This window comes from Python bivittatus, unplaced genomic scaffold, assembly GCF_059951505.1.
Source record: "Python bivittatus isolate LINGU-HERP-01145 unplaced genomic scaffold, Pbiv_v1 ctg000580_np1212, whole genome shotgun sequence".
In the NCBI taxonomy this organism is placed as follows: Eukaryota; Metazoa; Chordata; class Lepidosauria; order Squamata; family Pythonidae; genus Python; species Python bivittatus.
In genome coordinates this window covers 20,267,225-20,294,003 of record NW_028277087.1, presented here as the reverse complement: position 1 = coordinate 20,294,003, position 26,779 = coordinate 20,267,225, and the positions used below count along the sequence as shown (strand labels likewise).

Here is a 26,779-nt window from a genome sequence, read left to right as displayed (position 1 = left end):
AGAGACAGAAAATTAGAAAGGATCCGCCCTAATTGATCAGGCAGTAAAAAGAGACCGCAGGAGATTTGTACTTTCAGACTTGCAAGATTCTGTAGCCTAACAATAAAGGAGAATTAGCTCACCTGGTCATGTATCCTGTCTGGTTTACCTGGGAGGGCTGGCATCTATTACACAGGCTAATGGAATTTACCTGCGGCTTCATGATTTCAGCAAATAATGTGGAGCAGGAATTTGATAGAATTGGAAAACATCATGATGCTAGCCAGTGGTAAATTCTCCTAGATATTACAGCAGACAAAGGAAAACCAGAACGCACCTGCCATTTTCATCAACCCTCATATATTCAGTTTGACTCTATTTTCCCTATTCAGCAAGCAAAAATTCAATAGTACTTATTGTTTTGTATATAATTATTTGAGGTTCTAGATGTTGGAATAGCCCATTTTTGTTTGCTTTTTCACATTCTTTCAAGTAGAAGCTGCTTTGGGAATATATTATCTAAAGAAGGGCTGAGGAGGGTGGAAATGGGGTTCAGAAGAAACATGTTCTCCATTTAGTTCTTTTAAACTACAAAAACTGCAAAAAATTCCCCTACAGCTTAAAAAATATACAGTGAGGTAAAGGACTGGGTCCAGTATGCAATTTCCCCTTCCTTACTGCAACAAGCTTGCTTAAGTTGCAGAGAAGCAGTTTTTAGTTATTTATTTATTTATTCAATTTATATAGCTGCCCATCTCAGACCAGTGACTCTTATAGCTCTGAAACTGCTACTTATAAGGATTCAGCTCAAAAGATATGCGTCCATCATGTTTTAGCCAAACAACTCCAACTCCAACTTCTCCTTCTTTTCCCTGCCCTAGCTAACAAAAGAAGCAAACAGCAGACCACTTGGTTCCCCTCAGTGTACTTCTCAATGCTAACTGGCTGATGGGTTGTCTTTCCAAGGATGCTCTCTGCTAACAAATTACCAATATGTACATGCAACCCTTCAACCCTGTCAATTTTGAGATAAGAGTGATAGCTTTGACTTCCTTAATACTTTCTGAAGGTGTAGCTGGCTCCTGCCTTGCTCTCCCACCTTTCAGTTTAGGCTCAAAATGCATCCATAATCCCACATATATATTTTTATGAACTGACAACTAATTAGGAAGAAGAAAAAAAAGAAAAGGCAGAAGAAGAGCCATTTCTCAGCAGAAATCCAGTATTCTGCTCTAACTCGCTCAACCAGTATAGGGGTAAAAATACTAGTATTCAAATCTCTATATAGCCCTGAAATCTCTGTTTTTGACAATTGGGCTAATCTATTCCAAAGAACTGTCTAAATATTAAAGATCACAGATGCTTCTTGAACTCCATAAGCAAAGAGATACAATGATTGCAAAAAGTAAGAAATAATAAAGGAAACTCTCTGAGTTAATCCTTTAGCATTATCCTTCAGTGGCAGGAAAAAGGAATAAACCAAACAAAAGAGAAATATAATCAATCCATTTCAGAATTCAGTAATAAGCGATTGCTTATCAAACCTGTCTCTTTCATTACTTACCAACTTATCCAGAAGTTCCTGTTTGTTCTTCCTCTTCAACATCTGTTGCATTTGTTCTTCCTTTTGTATAAGAAGCCGCCTTTGCTCATTCTCCTGCCGTTCAACCTCCAGTGCCTCTTCCAGCTCCTCTTGTTCTCGAGACTAGACAGAACCATAATATTTAATACTTCGGAACTGAAACTTGCTGAGGTACAAGGACCATGGCAACAGAAAAACTCAGAAAAGCAGCCAGTATCTACACCTAGGCCAGGGCAACTATGGATATCTTATATTATAAAGACTTCTTGTATCTTGACATAGATGGGAGCTGATACCCTCTCCCATAATAAAATAGCACTTAAAGGGTTAGGTTAGGCTATATTCCTTCATTCCAATGTTATCCCATAAGCCTCCCTTTTCAGACTAAAGAGATAAGGGTACCAAGGTTCGATTTCCATAAGAAATAAGCTAGGTCTCATTCTCAAACATTCAAAAGTAACAATGTCCAAATGATCTGCACCTCCCTAACTTGTTCAGTTAAGGATCAGATTACATCCATGTTTCAAGAATTTGAAGCAAAGCTGGGAAATGAAACCAAATATGTTTTCCCTTATACATCATGGATGTCTCAGTCTACTCTATTTTCCCTGTAAGATTGTTGAAATGACAGCACAGATATACAGCCTATATCCTAAGTCACCAGATAAAAGAACTCATAAAATAGATGAGGGGGTGGAAAAGATGCATTTAAATATTTTACCATTAATTCCTTTTTTTTCAATTCAATCAGAGAGAAATTTGAGGCAAACAAACTCTGCACAACTTACCAATTTGATCTTATTTTTATGAATAACTTCTTTGTTTTCCTTCTGGTATATTTCCATTTTCTTTCTTGTACTCTCTACATCAACATTGTTGGTGAGGTTGAACACTGGATCAACATTTATTAAAAAAAAGCGGAAGGGAAGGGAAGGGAAGGGAAGGGAAGGGAAGGGAAGGGAAGGGAAGGGAAGGGAAGGGAAGGGAAGGGAAGGGAAGGGAAGGGAAGGGAAGGGAAGGGAAGGGAAGTTATATATCAGTAAATGTTAAAAGCACTGCCTTTGTTCCAAGCATAATACTTCCTAAAATATTGCTATCTTTAAAATAATAGTTTCTATTAGAAATTCTGGATTAAACCCCTTCCAAAAAATTACTGACATAATTATCACTTTTTTTATTCACATACTTTTATTTAAATTTTCTCTTTTATCCTCAGTTGTTCACAACTCCATCAACTAACAGTCCACTTGCTATAGTCACTGCTGAAAAGATAGCCACAGGGTGATTCCAAGTGTGAAAAATGCAACATTCAAGTATTACCACATGTTACAGGAAGAGAAGCAATTCTGAATTCTCCAACAATCTAGAAGTCAATGTCTAGATTTGATTGTAATTTTTCCCCATTATGCTACTTATGTAATGCCACATTATTAATTTTTGGCTCAACCACACTTGAAATCCTGGGTACAGTTCTAGATGCTACTCAATACTCATAAAAATATTGTGAAGCTAGAAAGGATACAAAAAATAGTTGAAGTACATTACAGGCTGGAGTCAGATTAAGGCAGCCATCTTGTGACTATAAATGTTTAGAATCATGAAAAGGCAGCAAACTGTGTGAAAAAGTGTTTGTTTCATTTTGGATTTTTGCATACGCTTGTCACTGAATGCCATCAGAATTTCATGTGGGTTCTATCAATATATAAAGTGGGTCAGAATGAACAAATAAAATCAAAGTTTATGCTTATTTCATTATTTCATAAACAAGTAATCCAACATGTGAAAGATTATGGAAAAGGAATTGTCCATTAGATTCTGTAACTGGTTATATCACCTGTAGTCACAATAACCACCTTTCCCAGTGTGGTTCTAGTCCATCCTCAGCCATAGAAACTCATTGGGTAGCTTTAGCCTAGACACTGTCTCAGAAAAACGAGACAGTTTTTGTGGAAGAAAAAAAAATAGATCTTGTGCTGCTGTTAGATACATGTACATACCAAATAAAAATACTACTAATACCACAGTAACTTCCTGTAACTGGTGATCAATATTGTGTTTTGTTTATTTGGTATCTTGAGTTCCCTAGGAATGGAAAAATAAGGTATAAATTTGAATGAATGAATGAATGAATGAATAGTATTAGTTAACTTTTTATCAGAAACAGCATCTCCCTTCCAAAAAATTACTGATGTGAGTATCACCTTTTGTATTCACATACTTTTATTTAAATATTCTCAGCTGGTAAATTAACATAACTAGCTTTGAACACCTATGTGGCAGCTTCTTGCAACTTAGCACCTCCAGTTGGGCTAGGACTGCAATTCCCAGAATGCACATTTGCCAAGTTGGAAGAGGATATAATGCAGTGGACTGGGAAGGGCCATTTGTTACTTTATTTCAGGCAGCAAATTTCTCAGGTTGGCTTTAGTACAGATGATTGTTACGCAGACAATTTAGAAAAGTCTCTCCTATGTGCTCACACTAAAGCACAGCATACATTTCCAAACCAAATCTGTCTTAGGCCTTCAGACCCTGACGGAGCAAGAAAAGAAGGAGGTAGACCAGTGTAGTTTTGTCCATCTCTCATTAGCTCTTTTGCCTGTTGCCCTGCCTTTAAGACTTTAAGATAAAACACAAAGTCCATTTTTTTTATATCACTCTGAAATATCTGAAAAAGCTCAAAATCAAAAGAAGAAAATTCCAATTTAACTTGTAAGGCTGTGTGCATGATGCATATGTGTATGCATGCATTCAAAAACCACACAGGCAATAACAAGTCACATTTCTAATGCTGGAATTTTTTTCCAATTCAACTGCAGCACAAATCTCAAACCACAGAGCTGGGTGCTCAGGCCCAGCTACCTTACTCTGTGTGCTACCTCACCAGAAGAGGGAGCTGCTAGCCTTCTGTTCAAGCTGTTTGGAACCACTGGTGTAAATGACCAGAAAGAAGTATTGCAGTCCAACACTTCACTTGTCACCTACCAAGATTGGATGACAAAAAATCATTGGGACTTCATCTCACTGTATAAAGTTTCCCAGTCTGAATTGGCTCTTCAGAGTTTGAGCAACTCAACGTTTGACCAAAATGACATCTATACTTGCTTCTTGCTAACTGGTTTGTTAGCTCACCTTCCTGCCTGATCATACCTGATATCAGCTTTGCTTCACCCGTCTCAGCTCTCTTGTTCAGTAATGACCAATCACTGCTCATGAGGGCTTGATTACTTTTTGAATACAATGAGAATAGGACTGTTCAAAGTAAAATAAATAACAGTGACACTACAAGCCACCAACCTCACCAGCCAATCTGTACTCACATTCATTTGCTTACAATCACTCATTTTTTACTTCTTTTCATGATATATAACAAACCATAACAGTTGGCATGTATTTAAATCAAAATGTGAAAAGCATTAAAGCATATTTAATGGAAAGAAGGAAGGTTCAAAAATGAAAAACAACCTATACAACAATACCATCAAAAAATTAAGAGCAGGGGCAAAAATAGATAGATGGATGGATGGATGGATGGATGGATGGATGGATGGATGGATGGATAGATAGATAGATAGATAGATAGATAGATAGATAGATAGATAGATAGATAGATAGATAGATGGATAGATGGATAGATGGATAGATGGATAGATGGATAGATGGATAGATGGATGGATGGATGGATGGATGGACGGATGGATGGACGGATGGACGGACGGACGGATGGACGGACAGACAGACAGACAGACAGACAGAGTAAATGAGTAAAAATATAATAGAAAACCAATGTTAAATATCCTCCGGAACAACAAAACTGTAATGCCCAGGTAGAAAAGCAAGAAATGATGGCTCCAGAGGATTTCTCAGAGAGTGGAGTTGGGGGCACAAGGCCCCAAAGTTCATGCATATCTGGCTACCTATCTTCAGAGAACCGCTGTGCAGGATAAGGAGAAGGGGATTAGGTTGAAACATCTACACTAAAAGCTCACTGGAGTATAACCATAAATAGAGGGAAGGCATTAAATATTAACAAGACCTCAAAAAGCACATATATCTCTCCCCTATTAACACACCTTGGTCTCCAATGCAAGAGTGATCCTATTTCCCACCCAATCCTCTAGGTCAACATTCCCCAATGTGAATGTTATCTTACAATTCCCATCAAAATGGGACAGGCCCCAGGCCATAGCATCTGCAGGCCTGAAATCCAACAAAGAGGGAAAAAGAAGCAGATTCAGTCTTGCTCTTTAACTTCTGCCCCTCTGCATTAGGCCCATAAATACATTGCCAAAATGGTATGCAAGGTCAAACGTTTCAAGCCCTCCCAGCTACTGTACTTGAAGTAGCAAGAGGATTAAAGGGGGGCCATATGGCTTCTGTCATGGTGAATAAAGACAATGGAAGCAAAGATTAAGAACTGAATGGCACTCCTTCCCCCTTTTCTTTTATTTGAGCTTTTTTTTTTGCAGTCCCAACAATCACTTACAAAGCATTTTTATAACCATATTTGCTGCACACATTTCCCACCATCCCACAACCCATCCCTACTGTGACAGCTAGAAACATTTATTACTCAGATACATCCCTCCAATTGAAAAGCTCTTGATTAAAAATGCAAGGAGAAAGTAATTAGCCAATCATCGAGTGCTCCAATAAAGATCAGTGAAGAGAGGCTCAGCTGTAATGTTCAATGAGGCTGGCAGGAAATAAAAATGTGCAGGGCATCAAATATGCACACATTAGAACTTACCAATTTCTTCCACTTCTTCCAGGAAATCATTGTATTCTACTAAACTGGGGAAGTCATCCTCCCTTTTATTGTATCTTTGTAAAAAGACATATAGAAAAAACAATAGAATTACATCTGGGCATTCAAAAATACAAACTTCTGACATTCTTTCATCATCCTTTCTGAAAGTCCAAGCACTTAGAATTTACCTAAACTGATCCTTTCTGAACCTTGAGTGAGTCAGCAGCTAATAAAAAATGATTCCCCAAAGTCAAAAAAATAGAGCAATGACAAACAGATAAAGGATCTAAAGATCTAAGAAAACTATAATTTGAATTAAGTGCAACATTTTATTTAAAGGCAATATGTCTTGAACAAGATCATATTAGCCTGAGGCCAGGTAATGTCGCATATTTGTAAATGGCTATGGGAAGTTTTATAGCTAAAAAGCAATAAGAAAAAAAGTAAAAATACCATTCTTACTAGCTTTTATGCTCAGTAACTTGGTTGTTAAAATTGTTTTTCAGCTAATCCCATATAATAACTCTTTCCATAAAACTCTTCAGAAGAACCGAAAGTGCTGAGATGGTGAATAATATCATGGCACTTTACATAGTATAGCAGGACAAGTCTTTGTCCCAAGGAGCCTATAATCTAAGTTTGATACTAAAGAAATATCAGAGAAAAGGAAGAAGGAAAATGTATAAAGATATGAAAGCAAAGAAATAAGAAAATGAATTGCCAAACTCTGTTTATTCTGTTAAAAATATTGTGCATAAATATGCCTTTAAAATTTACAGATTTATAATCCCAACACTATATTTATGCCAGTCAAGCTGGACAAACTGTATTTTAAAAATGTTCTACAAATGCTTGTTAAAACACAATTTTAAATGTGTACATTTATATACATACTCATTCAGGTTGCCTTCAGGAGTTTCTTTACCTTAAAATGTATTCATGCTAACAATTTAACAATCAAGCTTTTAAAACACCCAACACATCAGAACTAGGGGAAAGACCTGAAGCTCCCTGCCTGAAGTATCGACATGTGCAATATTACATACACAAATCAGTAGCATTTGTTTCTTTGTTTCTGTGCATTGCTGTACTCTATTTTGTAACAAAAAGCTGAAGAACAGAATATTGGTTTTTTTCTCCACAAAACACTATCTTCATGTACAGTATTCTGAGATCCAAGATAAGAATATTTTGCAAATATTTTAAACAAACCCTTTTCACAAACACAGCGAAAATGAATTTGGACACACACACACACACACACAGAAAAAAGAGGTGGCTTCTTTTACTTTGGGTTTTCTGATACTTACATTTTCAACACCTTCTTACGGATTTCCACCTCCTTGTCAACAGCTGGGTCCTCAAAGAGTTGCACTCTGAAGTTGCTCTTCCGCAAAGGGGTATCACACTCTTGGCAATTCCCAGCTCCCCGAACAAACAGCAGGTCCACGCAGCTTTCACAACTGAAAGAGAAAAACCACTTAATGCTAAAAAATAAATAAATAATAAAATAAACAGGTGGTCTAGAAGATCACTTCAGATTCATGTTTCCTATTTATTCTTCAAAGGGGAGGGGGGAGATAAATTTATGCATGAAGGCAAAGAGCAACATATTTACAGACGTGAAAAGATTCCAGAGAAACAATAATCCAATTACTTGGTATAAGCAGTGACTTAAGCATTCATCACAGAAGGATGAAATCAATATGGCTGATGGAGGACTCTCTCCCCTTCTCAAGAACTAGCAAAGGGGGAAATCTTCAGAAAATGCTTTTTACAATCCCCAAAAGGAGACAGTCAAAGAGAGGGAAATGTAGAAGAAGCTCAATTCTATTGTAAGCAGAGACAATTAAAAATTGTATTTGATCATCACTGTTGAGCAAGCCAACCCAATTCATATTTCCAAGAAGATTCTCGTATTGAAACAAAGTTATCCTTTGAGTTTCTGCATTTCTCCAAATATTGTAGTATATTCTTGATTTAAACCAGATAAAAACAAAATATGTACTGAAATGTTTATATGAGACTACAATGGGAATAAAAATGTGTATTTTGCAGGAAGAAAAATCAGAAGTACACATTTGTGTGTACACTATTGCAGAAACAAGATGGAACCAATCAGGCTTACACATCAACACATGCAAAACTAACATGCCTAAGAATACACTAATGAGAGGTGGGGGTGCCTTCGAGTCAGTGTTGACTCCTGGCAACTGCCTAGACTAATCCCTGCAGTTTTCTTGGCAAGGTTTTTTGGAAGTGGTTTGCCATTGCCTCCCTCCTAGGGCTGAGAGGGAGTGACTGGCTCAGGGTCACCCAGCTGGCTTTGTGCCTAAGGTAGAAACTCACCGTCTCCTGGTTTCTAGCCTGGTGCCTTAACCACTACACCACATTGGTTCTCATAACTGGTTCCTACTGAAAAATCTAGGATAATATATCAGCATATTTTATACTATGCATATTTTATATCATGAAACTGTGTTATATGAACAAACATTATTGCCAGAAACTTGGGAAGAAATGGTGCGCCTTAAAGATCTCTTATACATGGGTGGCTAATATGCTTTAGTATATGAATTTTGGTCTTATCACAATAATTGCAGACGTTATCAGCAAACTAACCACATATTAAATGGAACTGATATTACTGTTTGTATTTGATGATAACAAACACATTCTGTTTTCTCCCGTTGGCAACTCAGAGGAAAATTGCCATGCAGTGGGAAGTACTGTCTGAACTATCCATCAGAAAATAGTGTGGAAGCTAGCACTTAGAGAGAAAATTGATTTAACAAATAAGATTAGCAAAAGCAATCAATATAAAAGACACACTCTTAATGTCTTATTATATGTTTATTACCAAGCATCAACAAGTAGTAATTATTCCTAAGATCTCCTCTACCACCAACCAAAATTTTGAGACCACTGTGGTAAAAAAAAATCTTCCAGAACTAAGCTTATTGTCCAGTTCTACTGACATCTGGTAACACTCTACTGGTAACACTCTAATATTTGCAGACATGTTACTTGTATACACTGCTTTGAGTGATCATTTCCAACAGATATTATCAAATAAATAAATAAAATAAATAATTTAATACTTTACTATATTTTATATTTTTACTATTTTTTCAAGCACATGAAGCCCATGTTCTGGAACAACTTTCATATTGTTTACTATGGGGTGGTCCAGAAGGATGTTTTTCTAACAAACTCTAGAGAAAATTCTCTAGAGATTTTTCTTCATCCTTCCAAGTTTCAAAAGAGATATAAAATATACTAGAAAGCACTGAATATTAGCAGCAGATCTTCAAAAAGCACATATGTCACCATCTATTCTCACATCTTGGTCTCTAACACAAGAGAGATGTTATTTCTCACCAAAATCTCTAACCCAATTTTCTCTAACCTAATGGCTTTCAGATGGGTTAGATTACTACTCCACCATCTATACTCAGGAGGTAACTCTAAATCCTTCCCTCATTAAGGAACTGCAGAGAACTTTCTATCTTATATGTCCATGTTCTGTAGCAATTTTTGCATCTCTCCAAATTTTCTGACTCAAAAAAGTTTCTCCTGAAACATACTAGTATAGATAAAAAAGGGTTTTTTTCACTCAAATTAATTATTATTATTTATTAAATGTATATGCTGCCTGACTCCCAGAAATTCAGGATGTTTTACAAATTGTTAAAAACATTTAAAAACAAGGAATAATTCAAAAACACAAAAACAACACACAACTAAAGGGCACAGATGGCAGAAAAAACAAACCTGGATGGGAACAAGGAATAGGAAGAAAGAGGCATCAATCGTCCTTGCCAAAGGCCTGGACAATGAACCATGTCTTCAGGGCCCTTCAGAATACCAATAGGGTGCAGGCCGTTTGAATCTTGGGGGGAATCTTATTCCAGAGGTTCAAATTCATGGGGATATTTCTAATCAGCTGATTACAACTGTACAACTCCCCAATATTTGAGCAGGAGCTGTGAGTCCAAGAGGATCCCCAAATATATTAGTCTGAATATTTTCCTTCTGGACATACACAATTCTTTTCTTTTATTGTTTTTAATGTTGTACACCACTCAGAATCTTTATGGAGTTGGGCAGCCTCTAAATTCTAAATAAATAAATGGTGAACCAGTTCCATCCAGGGGAAGTTCAATTTTCTTTAGACTGGAATCATAGTAAAATGGTAAGCTTTCAAACTCAAAGCCACTCCATCTTGCTGGGACTGGATCTCAATTTGTTTCTTCCCATTTAGACCCAGACAACCTCCACTTTGACACTATCACTTATTCAGTCAGAGGATAAGATTAGAGTATCAGCAATACACTGATGAATCCCTTTTACTGGTCAATGACCAAAATAAAATTTCTGTCTGTCTGTGTGATGAATCCTGACTCCAGCTTGATGGATGATTTTATCATGGAGATGTTGAATAGAGGTTGAGAGAGCACTGAGCCTCATAGCACCCCACAACTGAGGGTCCTGGGTTTGATCTCTCCCCCTACTACCATCACATGTAACTTTCCCTTCAGGGAGGAAGAGAACACTACAGAACAATTTTCCCCACTTCTAGCTTTCAGAGACAGCTCAGAAAGTCCAAGATTGGCAGTATCAAAAGCCACTGACAGGTCAAGCAGGACCAGAAGGATTACATCACCCTTACTGCGGTCCCTCCAGAGATGATTTATAAGCATAATTCGGGCCACCTCCATGCTAAACCTGGGCTTGAAAACCAGATTGAAACAGGTCCAAATAATCTCTTTCCTCCAGGGCCCAACCACTTCTTCTACAACCTTTCCCCCCAAAAGTGAGTTTGGAGACAAGTTGATTAATTGTCGAGTACATCCAGGCTGAATTATGGCTTCTTGAGGAGGGGGCACCCAACTGCTTCCTTCAGGCAGGAATACCTGATACAGTACTTCCAGTTAAGATGGCAACACAAGAAGCTGAGCCATGCAATAACTTCCCTGAGGAAAAAAATTCAACTTTATTCTTCTGGCCAATTTTATGTCACAGAAAGTTATTAAAGGCTATTTTAGTAAGAAAAAAGGTAATCCAATCTCAGAATATAACGTCATCACTACAATAAATATTAAGGTACTCTTGGTAATACCCCCTCTCACAAGGATGCATTCACCATCACTCTAATCCAATTCCCTGAAGGCTTTCATTAACTAAAAATGGCAGGGATCCAGATTACAGATGCCACTTTCTCAGAATTTAAGCATCAACATTACCACAGATGATCATACAAAACAAAGCTCCATCCAACTCCACTGGACCTGCCTAGCTAATGTCAAGCTCTGAAGGAATCTGAGTGACTTTATCCTCCCTGAAAATTCCTTACAGCAACCCCTTACATGGTTCTCCTGCCTGTCTCTGCCCAATAAGGTCTAGGTCGCTTTTAAAAGGATTGCTGGACAGCAATCTGTGGACATAATAAGCAGAAAATTACTAACATTTTGCTGCTCTTATAGCCATGGTGGAGGACCAAGTACAGGTAGTCCTTGAGTTATGACCATTCGTTCAGTGACTGTTTGAAATTACGACAGTGCTGAACAAAGGGACTTACAACTGGTCCTCAAAGTGACGGCCATTGCAGCACCCCCCTGGTCATGTGAACAAAATTCTGGTGCCTGGCAATCAGCTCACATTTACGACCAGTTGCAGCTTCCTGCAATCATGTGATCACCATTTGCAATCTTCCCTGCCAGATTCTCCCAAGCAAATTCAGTGGGAAGTCAGCAAGCAAGGTTGCAAGTCACTGGGGTAAATCTCTCCTCACATGCACCGTGCATGCCTTCCCCCTTTGCTCACACACACCCTGCACCCTCTTTCCTGGCCTCCCTGAAATCACACCCCCCTACGCACGCACCCCATGCCCTCCTTCCATGGCCTCCCTGCAATCGCACACATCCACACAGTACCCCACGCCCTCTTTTCTCGGCCTCCCTGCACTCGCATACACACACCTCATGCCCTCTTTCCATGGCCTCCCTGCGATCACATGCACCCTGCGCCCTCTTTGCTCGGCCTCCCTGCAATCACACACACACATACATGCATGCACATACCCCACACCCTCTTTCCATGGCCTCCCTGCGATCTCACACATGCACCCCGCACCCTAATTCCCTGGCCTTTCTGAGCTTGCATCACACTGAGCAACCCCTCCCTCGATTCGCATGCAGCCTGCACAGGGCCTCCCCCCCCCCCCGCAGTATCCCTGTGCTCCTTACCTGGGACTCCCTCTGCTTCCCGCTTAATGACCCACGTATCTTAGGGTACAAAACTGGAACTTTACACAATGCTTAGCGACAGCAATCTCAGTCCCAACTGCAGTCGTAACTCAAGAACTACCTGTACGGGCTCTTACCTGTGCTCACTCTTCATTTTATGCCAGCAACACTCTAGCCATCTCTTAGTTCACTTCATTCCCCTCACCTCTTCTGAAACCCATGGGCCCCCCTGGTCAGGAAGTCAGGGGAGGCTATTCAGGTACAATTTAATCTAAGGCCATTGCTGCCTACCTATTCCAGCAGGTAGTTAAGGCCTCAATGCAACTGCCCTATAACTTGAGAAATTCCCCAAGTGTCCTCTGAAAACTAAGCAGCTCCATTACACACCTGGGTAAACCATCCAAACAGGCTCCCCATAGAGTTTTGTGGCACCACACAACTCCATAGTAGTCAGGGAGTGATCTGGCCATGAGAAAGGACAGACATTAATTAACATTAACAGTCCATCTCCTCTCCTCTGGCTTTGTGGTTGGCACAAAACCCAAAATCTAGATGGGTATATCTGTGAGACGGGGAGAGCCTTCACTGTAAAACCCATCCAAGTATCAGTAATACAAACCCAGTCTACTCTCTTATCCATAAGATCATGAATGAGAGAAGCTTTATTACAGACAGACATAGATTCAACAGTGCTGTTGCAAACACCAATAATTCATTCTACCCATACTAACTACTATATAAGATGCAGGTTTTCTTTAAGTTTTGGGATGTTCTCCCAAGAGGAAGTTTTGCTGGTTCCTTATCTAGTATTCCAAGTGCAGCCAAGCCATTTGTTTCACTGCAGTAAACTTCTGGTTTTCATATTTTTTACTATATTTAACTCTATCATTAGATATAATAAACTGATTTATTTGTGTTACACATTTTGAATAAAACATATAGAAAAGCAGAATATAAATACAATGCAAGGACAGAAATCTTTTTAAGGCTCAGTGAACACCTTTTAAAACAATTTAGCTTCCAAAAGCAACAGGTACATTGATCCTGCTGACACAAATTGAAGTTTTCATGGTTCCCTTAAAAAGAAGTTGAGACATAGAGTTGTTGTTTTTGATTAAAATAGGTGCATTAAATCCTATTAGACATTTAATATGTTGCTTATTTCTTTGTTTTTTTTAAGCAAAAATGTGCTTTCATATTTCAGCAGCACAATGTCAGCATCATTTGGAAGCCACATACAGTAAAATGGGTAGGGGCTGCCAGAAGCCCATAGATTATCTATTCCTGATATAGGGAAAGAAATGGAACCTGTAAAAAAACTTTGCAGTGTGACCTGCTCTTGCTCCCTGTTTTAGTCGGTCAATGGCTCCTTTCTTCCAACCCAGTTTTCTACTGCAGCTTGCCCAATAGCCAGGATTCTGGGGTCATTCTGTATTATTCTGCGTTATCACTACTTTTTTCCCTTATGATTTATTGTACTTTGCAAATCTTGAGGATTACTAATATCTCCCTCATCATTGGGGAGATAAAGAGCACAAGTTTTACCTGGGGGAAGCATTTCAGTCAGTGAAACCTGAAGTGACAGAGAAGGGGCCACAGCACAAGCTTCTCTCCCAAAAGGAGAGTTTGTTTGTTGTATATTCTGGACAGTGAGTGAAACAACTCTTTTTGTAAAAGTCAGCTGAAGATACAGAATGCTCCTCACCTCTGGTCTATAAAGTGAAGAAATACACAGCAACAGCTAGTTTTAGAAGAAGGTCACAAAAAAACTAGTTAGACTAGATTTCAGAAGGAAGCAAAACTTTTGAAACATATGATTACAAATACTCAGGCTATTACTGACTAAATCAACATCTACTCTTTTGGCCTAGGGGAACAGGAAAAGAAATAACTTGATCCAGAAATATCAACATACAGAACTTCCAACAACTTACAGAAAGCAAGCAGATTTGTATACATGTAATTTTAGGAGGAAAAAGAAGCAAAGGCAGGACAGATGCTTGTTCTAAACATGCACATAATCCAAATTGCTAATGTGTGTATGGTGAACTAAAGCAACCTTAACCTTCAGATCATCATCATCGTCACTGTCATCTTTACATACAAAGACCAATAATACTTAAACATATACATAAAAATATACCAATATCTGAATGTAAACACAGCCAGATATATCTGAATAACAAAATAACTATAGTTTTAAATAAAGAATAGAAATGGAAATTGAGCAAAATCTGGCTATTCTCCTCAAAAATAGAGATTTATTAGCTAAAAGGACAATATTCTCCTCTTCCAACTATAATGACCATTGAATAGAAGGGGTGGTATTAGATCTCTCCACTTAGTCAAATAAAAAGGGCAGTGCAAGGGTACATGTGAAATGCTGTCTATTTTCCCATCAGCACAGGAGTGTTACATTCAATTAGTAATTGTAAAATAAATCTCACCCCTACACCAAAAAGGTTGTGTAAGATCTAAACAAGGTCAAGGCCCCCCAATAATTTTTAATGTCTCTTTCCCATTTAAGCAAACAAGATATGCTCTTCTCTTCAAATGGAAAATTTGAATCCAGTTATTTCAATTAATGGCTATGCAGGAAGAGGAAACAATTTGGAGTTGCTCAGTGAAACTGACTAGATGTATATCCAAATTGGGGGGGGGGGGGGACAGGAGATAATGTGTGCACTGCAGAACTGGTTTATAGTCATCTGCTTTAGATGACTATAGCAGCAGAGAAGACAAATGCCTATGGGATAAATCTCTCACATATGAGTATCAGCACCAAGAACAATAATAGCAGAAAACTGAAAATCATTAGTCTCTAAGGAACAGGGTTAAGAATAGGATTCATTTTGGTATGATCCAGCAAGGCTTCTTTTATATTCTCACGTTGAAATTGCCTTGACATAAATGTGGGGATAGATTCAATTACCCAAATTATATATTTACGTTTGAGTTTTCTGAATACAGTGCTACTTCGGGATACGAACTTAATCTGTTCCGTGACTCTGGGCGTATCCCGAGTTGGTCGTAACCTGAAGGAAATTTCCCCATAGGGTTCAATGTAAATCCGGTTAATCCGTTCCGCCCTCCGAATTTGGTTGCACCCCGAAGCAAATTTTCCCATAAGGTTCAATGTAATTACTGTTAATCCATTCTGGCGTCTGCGGACCACGCGTCAGGGGCGCGAAAACGGCTGGGCGCGGCACGAAAACGGCTGGGTGCGGCGCGAAAACGGCCAGGCGCGGCGCGGTGCGGCGCAAAAACGGTCAGGCGCGGCGCGAAAACGGCCGGGCGCAGTGCGAAAACGGCCGGGTGCGGCATGGCGCGGCGGAAAAATGGCCGCGGACCACGTGTCAGGGGCGGAAAAATGGCCGCGGACCACGTGTCAGGGCGGAAAAATGACCGTACCCCGAGGCGGAGTTCGCACATCGAGGTAAATTTTTGCAGCCAGAGCTGGTCGTAACCCGAAAAGTTCGTTAGTAGAGGCGTTCGTATCCCGAGGTACCACTGTATGTATTAGGTAAAGATAAAGTTTTTCTCCAGTCAAACTCCTGCTGACTTCATGGATATGTTAGTATTATTTCTTTGGCAACAATATAGAAGTGGTTTGCCACTGTCTTCTTCTGATGTCTTCCTCTAAAGAGTATTAGAGCAAGTAATTTTGAAAATTAACTGATAAATCAAATTCTTCCACTTGCATTGCAAATTTCAGAACGTGACACAATGAATTGCAATAAAAACATGACGTTTGAAATTGAACCTCAATTACCCATATCTGATTATTATTTATGTAGAGCAACAAGTTATGTGGTGCTTGGAAAGCCAAAACATCATCAGTAGAAATAAGTCCTTGCCAGAAATAAGTTATAAATGACACTTTGGCATGAGGATATAGAGAGAGAGTAAGGAGCAAGGAAGTAGTAAATGATAACATAGAAATTTGAACAAATGGAGTGCCATATATTTTAGCTTACGTTACAACTGGAAGTGAAGACTAAAGAGAAACCCAAAAACCTGATAGAAAGTGTGTGTTATAGTGAGGGAAACAGAAAGAAGTGGTCTCATGCAGAAACTGAGAGAGTATGTTCAAATCATCAGAGAATTTAAAATATGGGCACAGGGTGAGGAATGAACTAGAGAAAGTGCATGTCTGTGGGTGTGGAATTTATGAAAGAGAAAAATTATGTTTATTTTTTTCCTACTGTCTGGCTGAAATGAGTCCTGTCTGAAGTACATTGCAATCTCTTTCATCCAGACTAGAGGCTACTGAAGACCAAAACAAATAGTTACACCTGCATTATTAGCTAAATAAGCTGTTTTAAAATGGGAACATGGAAACCAACTTGCCATAGCCAGTTTTATAGCAATCAGCTTGTACATATTCCATCTCTCTAAGCAGTAGCCTCCCTAAAAAAATTGCCATTGCACAAATTTGTAGCTCTGGTTTGTCTGAGGAGAGAGAGTTAATCTGTATATTTTGCAATGGAATCTTTCTTTCCCATGTTTCACATGCTACACAGTCCAGCAAACCACAAATAATCACTGCAGGTGCTGCCTTGTATCTTTTGGGAAAGTGACAGTATCCCAGAAGAGAATGGGTTTTAAGGCCTGCAGAGATATGACAGCTGACCACAACCCATAGGGGTGCTCTGCATATGATAGCAGGGGATAAAGAGACCCATAATCCAGCACATTTAGAAGATAAAAAATTGGAGAAGGTTCCAAATAGCTTGTTCTTCAGGAAATATGAATATATGGTACCAACATTTACCCATTTGTACAGCGTTACAAGTGTTCACAAAAAATTACCAGCTTACAAAACTAATAGTTTGCCATTTGAACCTACTGTAATATGTCATCTGAGATACATGTATACCAGAGAAAATAAGAATGAAGATTTCAATTGGCAGCACCAAATGTTGGATTTTGACCAAAGAGATCTTGGTTCAAATCTCAATTCAACCATGACATCAAGTTATTCTGTGCAGTAATTACTGTATCCCTCAGACTAATCTACCCATAGGACTGTTATGAGAACACCAAGAAGATGTTACTGACTTCAACTACTTGTAGAATTATAACTAAACCGGAAAATTCAAAGGGAAAAGACATTATGATACAATTATAAAACAATACATTATTCTTACTGCAATCAGTTGTCTTCAGGGGGGAGTTATTCAAAAGTCAGATGAAGACACATAATTGTATTTCCGTCTATTATGCCATACACAGAGACATCACATTTGGAATCAGTCCCTAATAAATGATATAGCAGAAGTAGATGCATCTGTGTCTAGCTAACAGCTAAATAAATTCCCCAGATGAAGACAGCAAAAATGCTTTGCCAATGACATCAGGCTCACATTTTACAACTAAGCTACAATACAGAGAAGGAAAAGCCAACTATACAAATTCCCTGCCATAATCATCTAATTTCATTTTTGATTTGCCACAGTTGAGATCTTTCAACAAGCTAATGTTAGTATTCGAATGCATACAGATGCTTGAACCAGTCATCATGTAGTGTCAGGAGGGGGAACACAAGGATGCAACACAGAGGGGCAGAGGCAATTTGCTTATTCCCATTTCTTTTCCTCACTGGAACAGGATCAGATAAGAGTATCAAAGATGCTAGAAGGGCTGGAAACTAAGCATTATGACAGACTGGGAAAACTGAGTATGTTCAGCTTTGAAAACAGAATGAGACAGAGATGATTGCGCTGTTTAAATACCTAATGGAACATCACAAATAACTGGTTTTCTAGAATGCAGGACATATAATGATTACTTTAATTTATAGAAAAGAAGATAGATTCTGGATGGTTTGGAAACATTTTGTAATGATAAAAATCCAACAGTGGAAGTAAGTAAGTAGGGAGCTGATCCTGGAAATGTTCAGAGACTGGATAGCCTTTTGTCATTTAGATCCCTGCATTGAACAGGGGTTAGACTCAGTGGCCTAAATGGTTTCTTCCAACTCCAAGAATTTATGTGCGGAGTCCTTATGTTTTTGAACATGATCAAGTACTTAATATGGGTTTAGATCCTCATAACCTAAATTAGGAAGCCAAGAGGTTTCTTGTCATACTAGCAAATGTTTAATTAAATTTACATTCCAAGCTATCCAAAGGAAATAAAACTACTGGACATTAGGAATTTGCCTATCACATTGACCTCCTTGTCTTTCCAAAACTGGCAATTTACATAAGTGTGTTTTGTTACTTTCAAGTTTTGGTTCTTGTCAATTTTTAAAAGCACAAACAGCTGCACACACTGTCTACCCACCAAACATTTATCCTTGCAAAGCCTGTAAAGTACATTAAACTGAGAGATGACAAATAGTCTAAGGTCACATACACATTTTTCTCTTGGGGGAAGGCCAGCTAAGCAGTGATTTGGATCCCAGTTTTCCTAGTCTAAGTTATTACACTAATCAATGCATCCACAATAGTAGTAGTAGTAACTTATTGTTGGTCGCACAGTCAGCCAGATGTTTAGACTGGATTTGGCATTTTTATCCACCTATCAAGTCCTTCCCAAGGATCTGGGATAGGCAGATGCTGTTGTTTGATGCTGTTAAAGGTATCGTCGCAGGATGTAAGCTGTTCCAAATAAAGCTGCCTTTTACAATTGACTGATGGTGATTTTGTCAATGCTGATGGTCTTCAAGTGGTATTCCAGATGTTTTGGGTTATTATTATCATTATTTAATTAACATGTATCCATCTGACTCCCAATGACTCTGGGCAGCTCACAACAATCAAAAAAGTTATAATAAAATCAATAAAATATAAAGATAAAAGAGAGCAACCACAACAGACCAGATTGAATGAAATAAGGGGTCTCATTCTCCCTTGCCAAAGGCTTGGGTTAAAAGTCAGGTCTTCATGGCTCTTCTAAACAACAGCAGAGTTGAGGCCATCCAGATCTCAGGGAGAACCACATTCCAGAGGGCAGGCGCTGCTACAGAGAAGGCACATTTCCAGGGTCCCAATAGATGACACTGTTTAATCAAAGGAACCTGGAGCATGCCAACCCTACAAGATCGAGTCAGCTGGGCCGATACTAAGTAAGTAGACTTCAGGTTTACAGAATCATCTATGATTTTACTAGAATTCTGAGATCTACCAACCAGATCCTGATAGCAAAAACATATTGCTTAGAATGACTCCAGAACTGAACAAAGCTCAGTCTTTTCACAGGAAAAACTATCAGGTTTTTCTTTCAAGGAAAGAGAGAAAAAGGAAGTTACTTTCTTATTGCTATTATTAAAATAACAAAATCCAGTCTCTACCATTAGCCTGAACTACCTTCTCCTTTCCACTGTATTTCATTTTGTTCCTCTTCCCTCTAGTCCTTTTTCTCTATATGTGATAATTTGAACTGTAAGTCAGAGGGCAGGAACAGTCATACTACTGAACTTTGTAAATCACTCTAGGAGCCCTTTTACCTAAAAAGCAAGGTAAGAATGCTTTGAACAAATACATACAATTATCACATTGATCTTTGCAGCAAACCTGAATGGTAGTTAAGGCTAAATCAAGAATAGGCTGCTTGATGCCGAGGGCATCAATGCGCCCACAGACACATCTTCTAGAACCTACTAAAGCTTCATCCCAACTGAATCTATTTTTATTAAGTATTTAAGTAAAGAATAAATAGAATGCCAAGTATGCCACAGAGTAAAGCACCACCCTTCATCATTATCTTTGTTTACTAGAATGTCCTTTGGCTCTACTTTACAATCTGTCAATTGCAGTTTGGATCAGAACTGCTCCTCTTCCAATTATTTCAAAGGTCCATGGAAGTGATCCTATGGGGCACTCAAAGACCTCACCCCATTTTTTTAACATAGCTATTGCTTTATGAGAAAAAACAAGTAGTTACACAATATGTAAGCAATGCCAGGTCAAACACAAAATTTACCCAAGTTACAAGAAGGACCACTTCAAAATCCATTAGTAGATTGGGCAAACAGATGTGGTAACACACCCATGGAAAAACAATATTTCAGTATGTCCTCCTGGAACAGGAAAGAGTACTGGCTACAGAATGGAACTTTTAAAAATGAATAAAGCTCATTACAAAATCTTGCACCTTTGTTTTTAAACATGTCTCCTAAAGTTCATCTGAAACAGTCCAATACTAGTTGTCTCAGAGTTGGCACAAGCCAAGACAAACAACGTTGATGAAAGACAAGTTCAATAATCAAGAATGCTGCTTCTAGCAACAAGCCAGTTTGTTGCTCAACTTTCTTCACAGGGAGAAACTTACAGCCTGTCCCTCTGTGTTTATTAAGCCTCTGTTTTGTTGTTGTTCAGTCGTTAAGTCGTGTCCGACTCTTCGTGACCCCATGAACCATATTGCGCCAGGCCTTCCTGTCCTTCACTGCCTCCCTGAGTTTGCTCAGTTTCATGCTCATTGCTTCAGTGATGCTATCTAACCATCTCATCCTCTGCCATCCTCTTCTCCTTTTGCCTTCAATCTTTCCAAGCATCAGGGTCTTTTCCAAAGAGTCCTCTCTTCGCACTAGGTGACCAAAGTATCTGAGCTTGAGCTTCATCCTTCCAATGAGCAATCAGGGTTGATTTCCTTTAAGATTGACTGGTTTGACCTCCTAGCAGTCCAGGGGACACTTAAGAGTCTTCTCCAGCACCACAGTTCAAAGGCATCAATTCTTCGGCGCTCAGCCTTCTTTATGGTCCAGCTCTCACAGCCATACATTACTACTGGAAAAACCATACCTTTATGCGGATCGTTGTCGGCAAGGTGATGTCTCTGCTTTTTAATATGCTATCTAGGTTTGCCACAGCTTTCCTCCCAAGAAGCAAGCGTCTTTTAATTTCATGGCTGCAGTCTCCGTCTGCGGTGATCTTGGAGCCCAAATAAATGAAGTCTGTTACTGCTTCCATTTCTACCCCTTCTATTTGCCAGAAATTGATGGGTCCAGATGCCATGATCTTAGTTTTTTTAATGTTGAGTTTCAAGCCAGCTTTCGCACTCTCCTCTTTCACCCTCATCAAGAGGCTCTTTAGTTCTTCTTCACTTTCTGCCATTAGGGTGGTATCATCTGCATATCTGAGGTTGTTGTTGTTTCTTCCTGCAATCTTAATTCCGGCTTGTGATTCGTCCAACCTGGCATTTCTCATGATGTACTCTGCATATAGGTTAAATAAGCAGGGTGACAGTATACAGCCTTGTCATACTCCTTTCCCTATTTTGAACCAATCGGTTGTTCCGTGACCAGTTCTAAATGTTGCTTCTTGGCCCGCATACAGATTTCTCAGGAGACAGGTAAGATGGTCTGGTACCCCCATCTCTTTAAGAATTTGCCAGAGTTTGTTGTGATCCACACAATCAAAGGCTTTTGCATAGTCAATGAAGCAGAAGTAGATGTTTTTCTGGAACTCTCGTGCTTTCTCCATGATCCAGCGAATGTTGGCAATTTGATCTCTAGTTCCTCTGCCTCTTCGAAATCCAGTAGCTTGTACATCCGGTAGTTCTCAGTTCATGTATTACTGAAGCCTAGCTTGTAGGATTTTGAGCATAACCTTGCTAGCATGTGAAATGAGTGCAATTGTGCAATAGTTTGAGCATTCTTTGGCATTGCCCTTCTTTGGAATTGGAACGTAAACTGACCTTTTCCAATCCCGTGGCCACTGTTGCGTTTTCCAAACTTGCTGGCATATTGAGTGCAGCACTTTAACAGCATCATCTTTTAGCATTTTAAATAACTCAGCTGGAATACTGTCATCTCCACTAGCTTTGTTGTTAGTAATGCTTCCTAAGGCCCACTTGACTTCACTCTCTAGGATGTCTGGCTCAAGGTCAGTGACCACACCAGCATGGACATCAGGGACATTAAGATCTTTCTTGTATAGTTCTTCTGTGTATTCTTGCCACCTCTTCTTAATCTCTTCTGCTTCTGTTAGGTCCCTGCCTTTTTTGTCCTTTATCATGCCCATCTTTGCACTAAACGTTCCTTTGATATCTCCACTTTTCTTGAAGAGATCTCTAGTCTTCCCCATTCTATTGTTTTCCTTAATTTCTTTGCACTGTTCATTTAAGAAGGCCTTCTTATCTCTCCTTGCTATTCTCTGGAAATCTGCATTCAGTTGCTTATATCTTTCCTTTTCACCCTTGCTTTTCGCATTCCTTCTTTCCACAGCTATTTGTAAAGCCTCATCAGACAGCCATTTTGCTTTCTTGCATTTCTTTTTCTTTGGGATGGTTTTAGTTCCTGCCTCCTGTACAATGTTACAGACCTCCGTCCATAGTTCTTCAGGCACTCTGTCTACCAAATCTAATCCTCTAAATCTATTCATCACTTTCACTGTGTACTCACAAGGAATATGATCTAAGTCATACCTGAGTGGTCTAGCGGTTTTCCCTACGTTCTTCAATTTCAGCCTAAATTTTGCAGTAAGAAACTCATGATCTGAGCCACAGTTAGCTCCTGGTCTTGTTTTTGCTGTCTGTATAGAGCTTCTCCATCTTTGGCTGGAAAGTATATAATCAATCTGGTTTTGGTATTGACCATCTGGTGATGTCCATGTGTGGAGTCGTCTGTTGTGTTGTTGGAAAAGAGTGTTTGCTATGACTACCTTGTTCTCTTGACAGAACTCTATTAGCCTTTGCCCTGCTTCATTTTGTACTCCAAGGCCAAACTTGCCTGTTATTCTGATTACCCCTTGACTTCCTACTTTAGCATTCCAATCCCCTATGATGAAAAGGACATCTTTTTTTGGTGCTATGCAAAACCATTAGTAGTGTTGTTTGGAAGTGATGGGAGTTGTAGTCAAATGCAATTGAAGAGTAGAGTGCTGTTTTACATTCTCCCAACCAACTGCATTTAGCTCTACCCTCACCTTCTTTTCTCTCTTTGTCAAATTCTCCCAACAATTGCATAGTATTCTAAAAGGACCCCTATTATTGTATCTTTTCATTTATCTTTAAATGTTCTATTATTCTGTAAACAATTATGTGTATTAAATGATTATAGGAGAAAGACAGACAATAAGCAGATAAAAAGAACATGGATGACAAATTCTGCCTTCTCTAATTTGGAGCCATCTAGATGGATTAGACTATTACAACCATAAGCCAGGCTACACTGGCTACACTAGATAGTATTTGTTATCCAAAACATCAGAAGGAGGGAGGGAGGGAGGGAGGGAGGAAGGAAGGAAGGAAGGAAGGAAGGAAGGAAGGAAGGAAGGAAGGAAGGAAGGAAGGAAGGATGGTTGGTTGGTTGGTTGGTTGGTTGGTTGGTAGGTTGGTTTTAATAAATAAGTATTTGAAATGCTGTAAGGTTCTTCATTATTTTTCCTACAAGAGACTAAAATGGCTACCCTCTGGAAATTGTTTCAAAGAATCAAAATGTCCTATTTGAGAGGTAAGGCATACCGATAGGGAATAAATAAAGGTTATAAAGAAAAAGAAAATCATGACAGAGCTAAACTAGGCACGGGCAAGAGGAAGCCATACATACTGTATGCTGCTGGATTAACTCCCATTAGCTCTCACAAAAATACCATGTAGTTAAGGAAAGATGGGAATTACAATTCAGCAACATTTGATGGGCCATTCATTTTAAAAGTAAAGTTAATGTAGAAAAGGATTATTGGAAGAGAGTGGATTCAGCTTCTTTTCTGCCAGTGAGAGTATATTCTGAGATGAATTCAGACTGCTACTGACAATCTTTACTATTTGCCTCTTCCTCAGTATTGCATCATCTTCTCCACTATTCCAGGTTCTACAGCAGATTTTGAAAGGGCACAGAAAAACAGTAAAATCAACCACTTTCAAAGCTTCCTCTGTATGAAGTAACAGCATCACTCTGCTGGATCTGAAATCTTCTAAAGAAGGGAACAAAGCTTTCCATATATTGGAGGCAGATTCTAGTACTATCCCACTGCCACAGGGAGGCAAAATTATATAATTTCATAATATCCTGAATATAGAGCACAGGATTACACATCAAGAACAATTTACTAATCTTAGGTATGTTTCCAAGAAAACTCCAGGAAATGCCCTTAATTTGGGGAAACTTTGAATAAAAGGCCAACAAAGGTTTCCCATTTCTTTCGGGAAAGAAACAGGTGGCAATCTCCCACTTGAGTAGAAGCAACTTTTTGTGATTAGATAAAATAAGGAAAATAACAGGTTTTTCCAACTTGATCTCCCAATCTCTCTTTCATCCCTGTTTTTCCCTGAAATCATTAAAATCTTTGTATGAGACCCCACATTTCTTTTTATGGCAATGCCACACCACTGCAATCTTGCTTCTTCATATATAGTTCTGAAGTGAGAACAGCAGCCATCAGGAATTGTGGATATAAGAGACAAATAATTATCCTTAGATCAGCCAGTTAGGAGTCAGGCTCAATATACAAGTAGTCCTTGCTTAATGACAGTTGGGACCCTCAACTCCACTGCTAATCAACATGGTCATTAAGTAAGACATCACATGACTGTGATGGACTTACAGCCTCACTTCTCCCACAGTTGTTAAGCGAGTTAAGAATTGCCATGTAATGACTCATTATTGGATTTACAAAAGAGGGCTGTTAAAGCTATGAAAAAATTCCCATGATGGGAAAAAGAAAATTTGGATGGAGATCAAATCCTGTCTTAATGAAGTAAAGATTGTTAGGAGCAAAAGAAAGGAATATAACATTAATCTGTTTGATCAGGGTTAAAATACTAAATATTTTTATAAAGTTCTGGGTACCCTTTATGGACTTTTTGCTGATCTGGACAGAAACATTTAATGATTTGTGGATTTGTGGATGGATAAAGGTAGGGACTTGGGAAGAAGTGATTTATGTAATATATAGTAATATTAAAGGGGGTAGAGGAATACTAAGTTTGTTATACTTGTTAAGAAGATCGAAGTCACTTCTTTAAATATTTTTTTTTCATTTTCTCTCTTTTTGTTTTCTCTCTTCTTTTTCTTTCTGCACTTTTCATTTTTCTTCATTCTTTCTTTCTGATTTCAATTTTTATCTTTTACTATTGTTAAAATCTCTAATAAAAAGTATTTTTAAAAAAGAATTTTATTTATTTATTTATTTTTATATATTAAATTTCTCCCCCGCCCATCTCCCCCCAATGGGGGACTCTGGGCAACTCACACAAAACATTAAACTATAAATATATATATAAACACATGAAACATCAAAATTTTAAAAACATTACTAAAAAAGGGAAAAGGAGAGTCCAAGAAGATGAAGAATCTGGGGCTGAAGACAGCAGGCTTCTAGAGGGCTAGCCATCCCCACACTTGAAGTATTCCCTCCCCACCCCAGGCCAAGTGACAGAACCAGGTCTTCAAAGCCCTGGTTTTGAATTGCTGTGTCTTACTATTTGTTTTATCTAATGATAAAAGCTCTGAAATAGAATTTGACATTTTCAGTGTGATATCATAGTTATGATCTGCAAAAAGAAATGAAATGTAGAATTTGTCTAGTTTGCCACAGAACTTACTTAAAAATGGAATTAACTATAGGTGATGAATTTCATCATAAAATTGACTGTACAACAATCCATAACTCATGGTTTTATGTGCTCCTGAGTGAAAATTTGTTCTGCATAGCCACTGCCTGGCATAATGTCACATGAAGATCCCATATTTTGCACATTGTTACTTTTTGTACATTTTCAATGTTTGTCAGTACACTGTATATATCTCCTAGTTTTTTTTAATTTTTTTAGTGACAAAAAAGTAAAAAAATACATAAAAGTGCTTTAACATAATAGTGAAAAAATATAACAAAAAGTTAATGTATCATTTTAATAGTACACAGTTTCAATTCTATATATGCTTATCTAATACAAATATTATTCAAGCAAGCAAGCAAGCAACCAAGCATGCATGTGATATATGTGTGTGTGTGTGTGTGTGTGTGTCAGAGTTATATGACTATCCTTTTTTTTTTAACTCAGTGTATTTTTTATAAATGAGTCCCATATTTCATTATATTTGTCCATACAAAGTCTATGTCTATAGGCAATCCACTCATAAGTAGTAAGTACGTATAATCAGGTCTTCAATCCATTGACTTAATGCAGCCATACACTTATCTTTCCAATGTTGCAATATCAGTCTTTTGACTATAGTAAGGGCACAGAGAACCCATTTACATTGTCCAGTTGTCAAGTTCTGTGTACTAGGCATATAGTTCAAAAGAATATTATCCTCTGAAAATTTTAGCT

At 38.5% G+C, this 26,779-nt stretch overlaps 1 protein-coding gene across 1 annotated transcript in view; it reads right to left on the bottom strand.

Annotated features, from left to right (window-relative positions):
* The window catches only part of MNAT1 (MNAT1 component of CDK activating kinase), a 151,396-nt gene that overhangs the window by 90,506 nt on the left and 34,111 nt on the right, over positions 1 to 26,779 (bottom strand). The window contains exons 2-5 of the mRNA XM_088149733.1: positions 7,622 to 7,774; positions 6,312 to 6,385; positions 2,350 to 2,453; positions 1,544 to 1,684 (exon numbers count right to left, since the gene is read on the bottom strand). Of these exons, the coding sequence (XP_088005859.1) occupies positions 1,544 to 1,684; positions 2,350 to 2,453; positions 6,312 to 6,385; positions 7,622 to 7,774 (472 nt within the window). The remainder of the gene's footprint in view (positions 1 to 1,543; positions 1,685 to 2,349; positions 2,454 to 6,311; positions 6,386 to 7,621; positions 7,775 to 26,779) is intronic.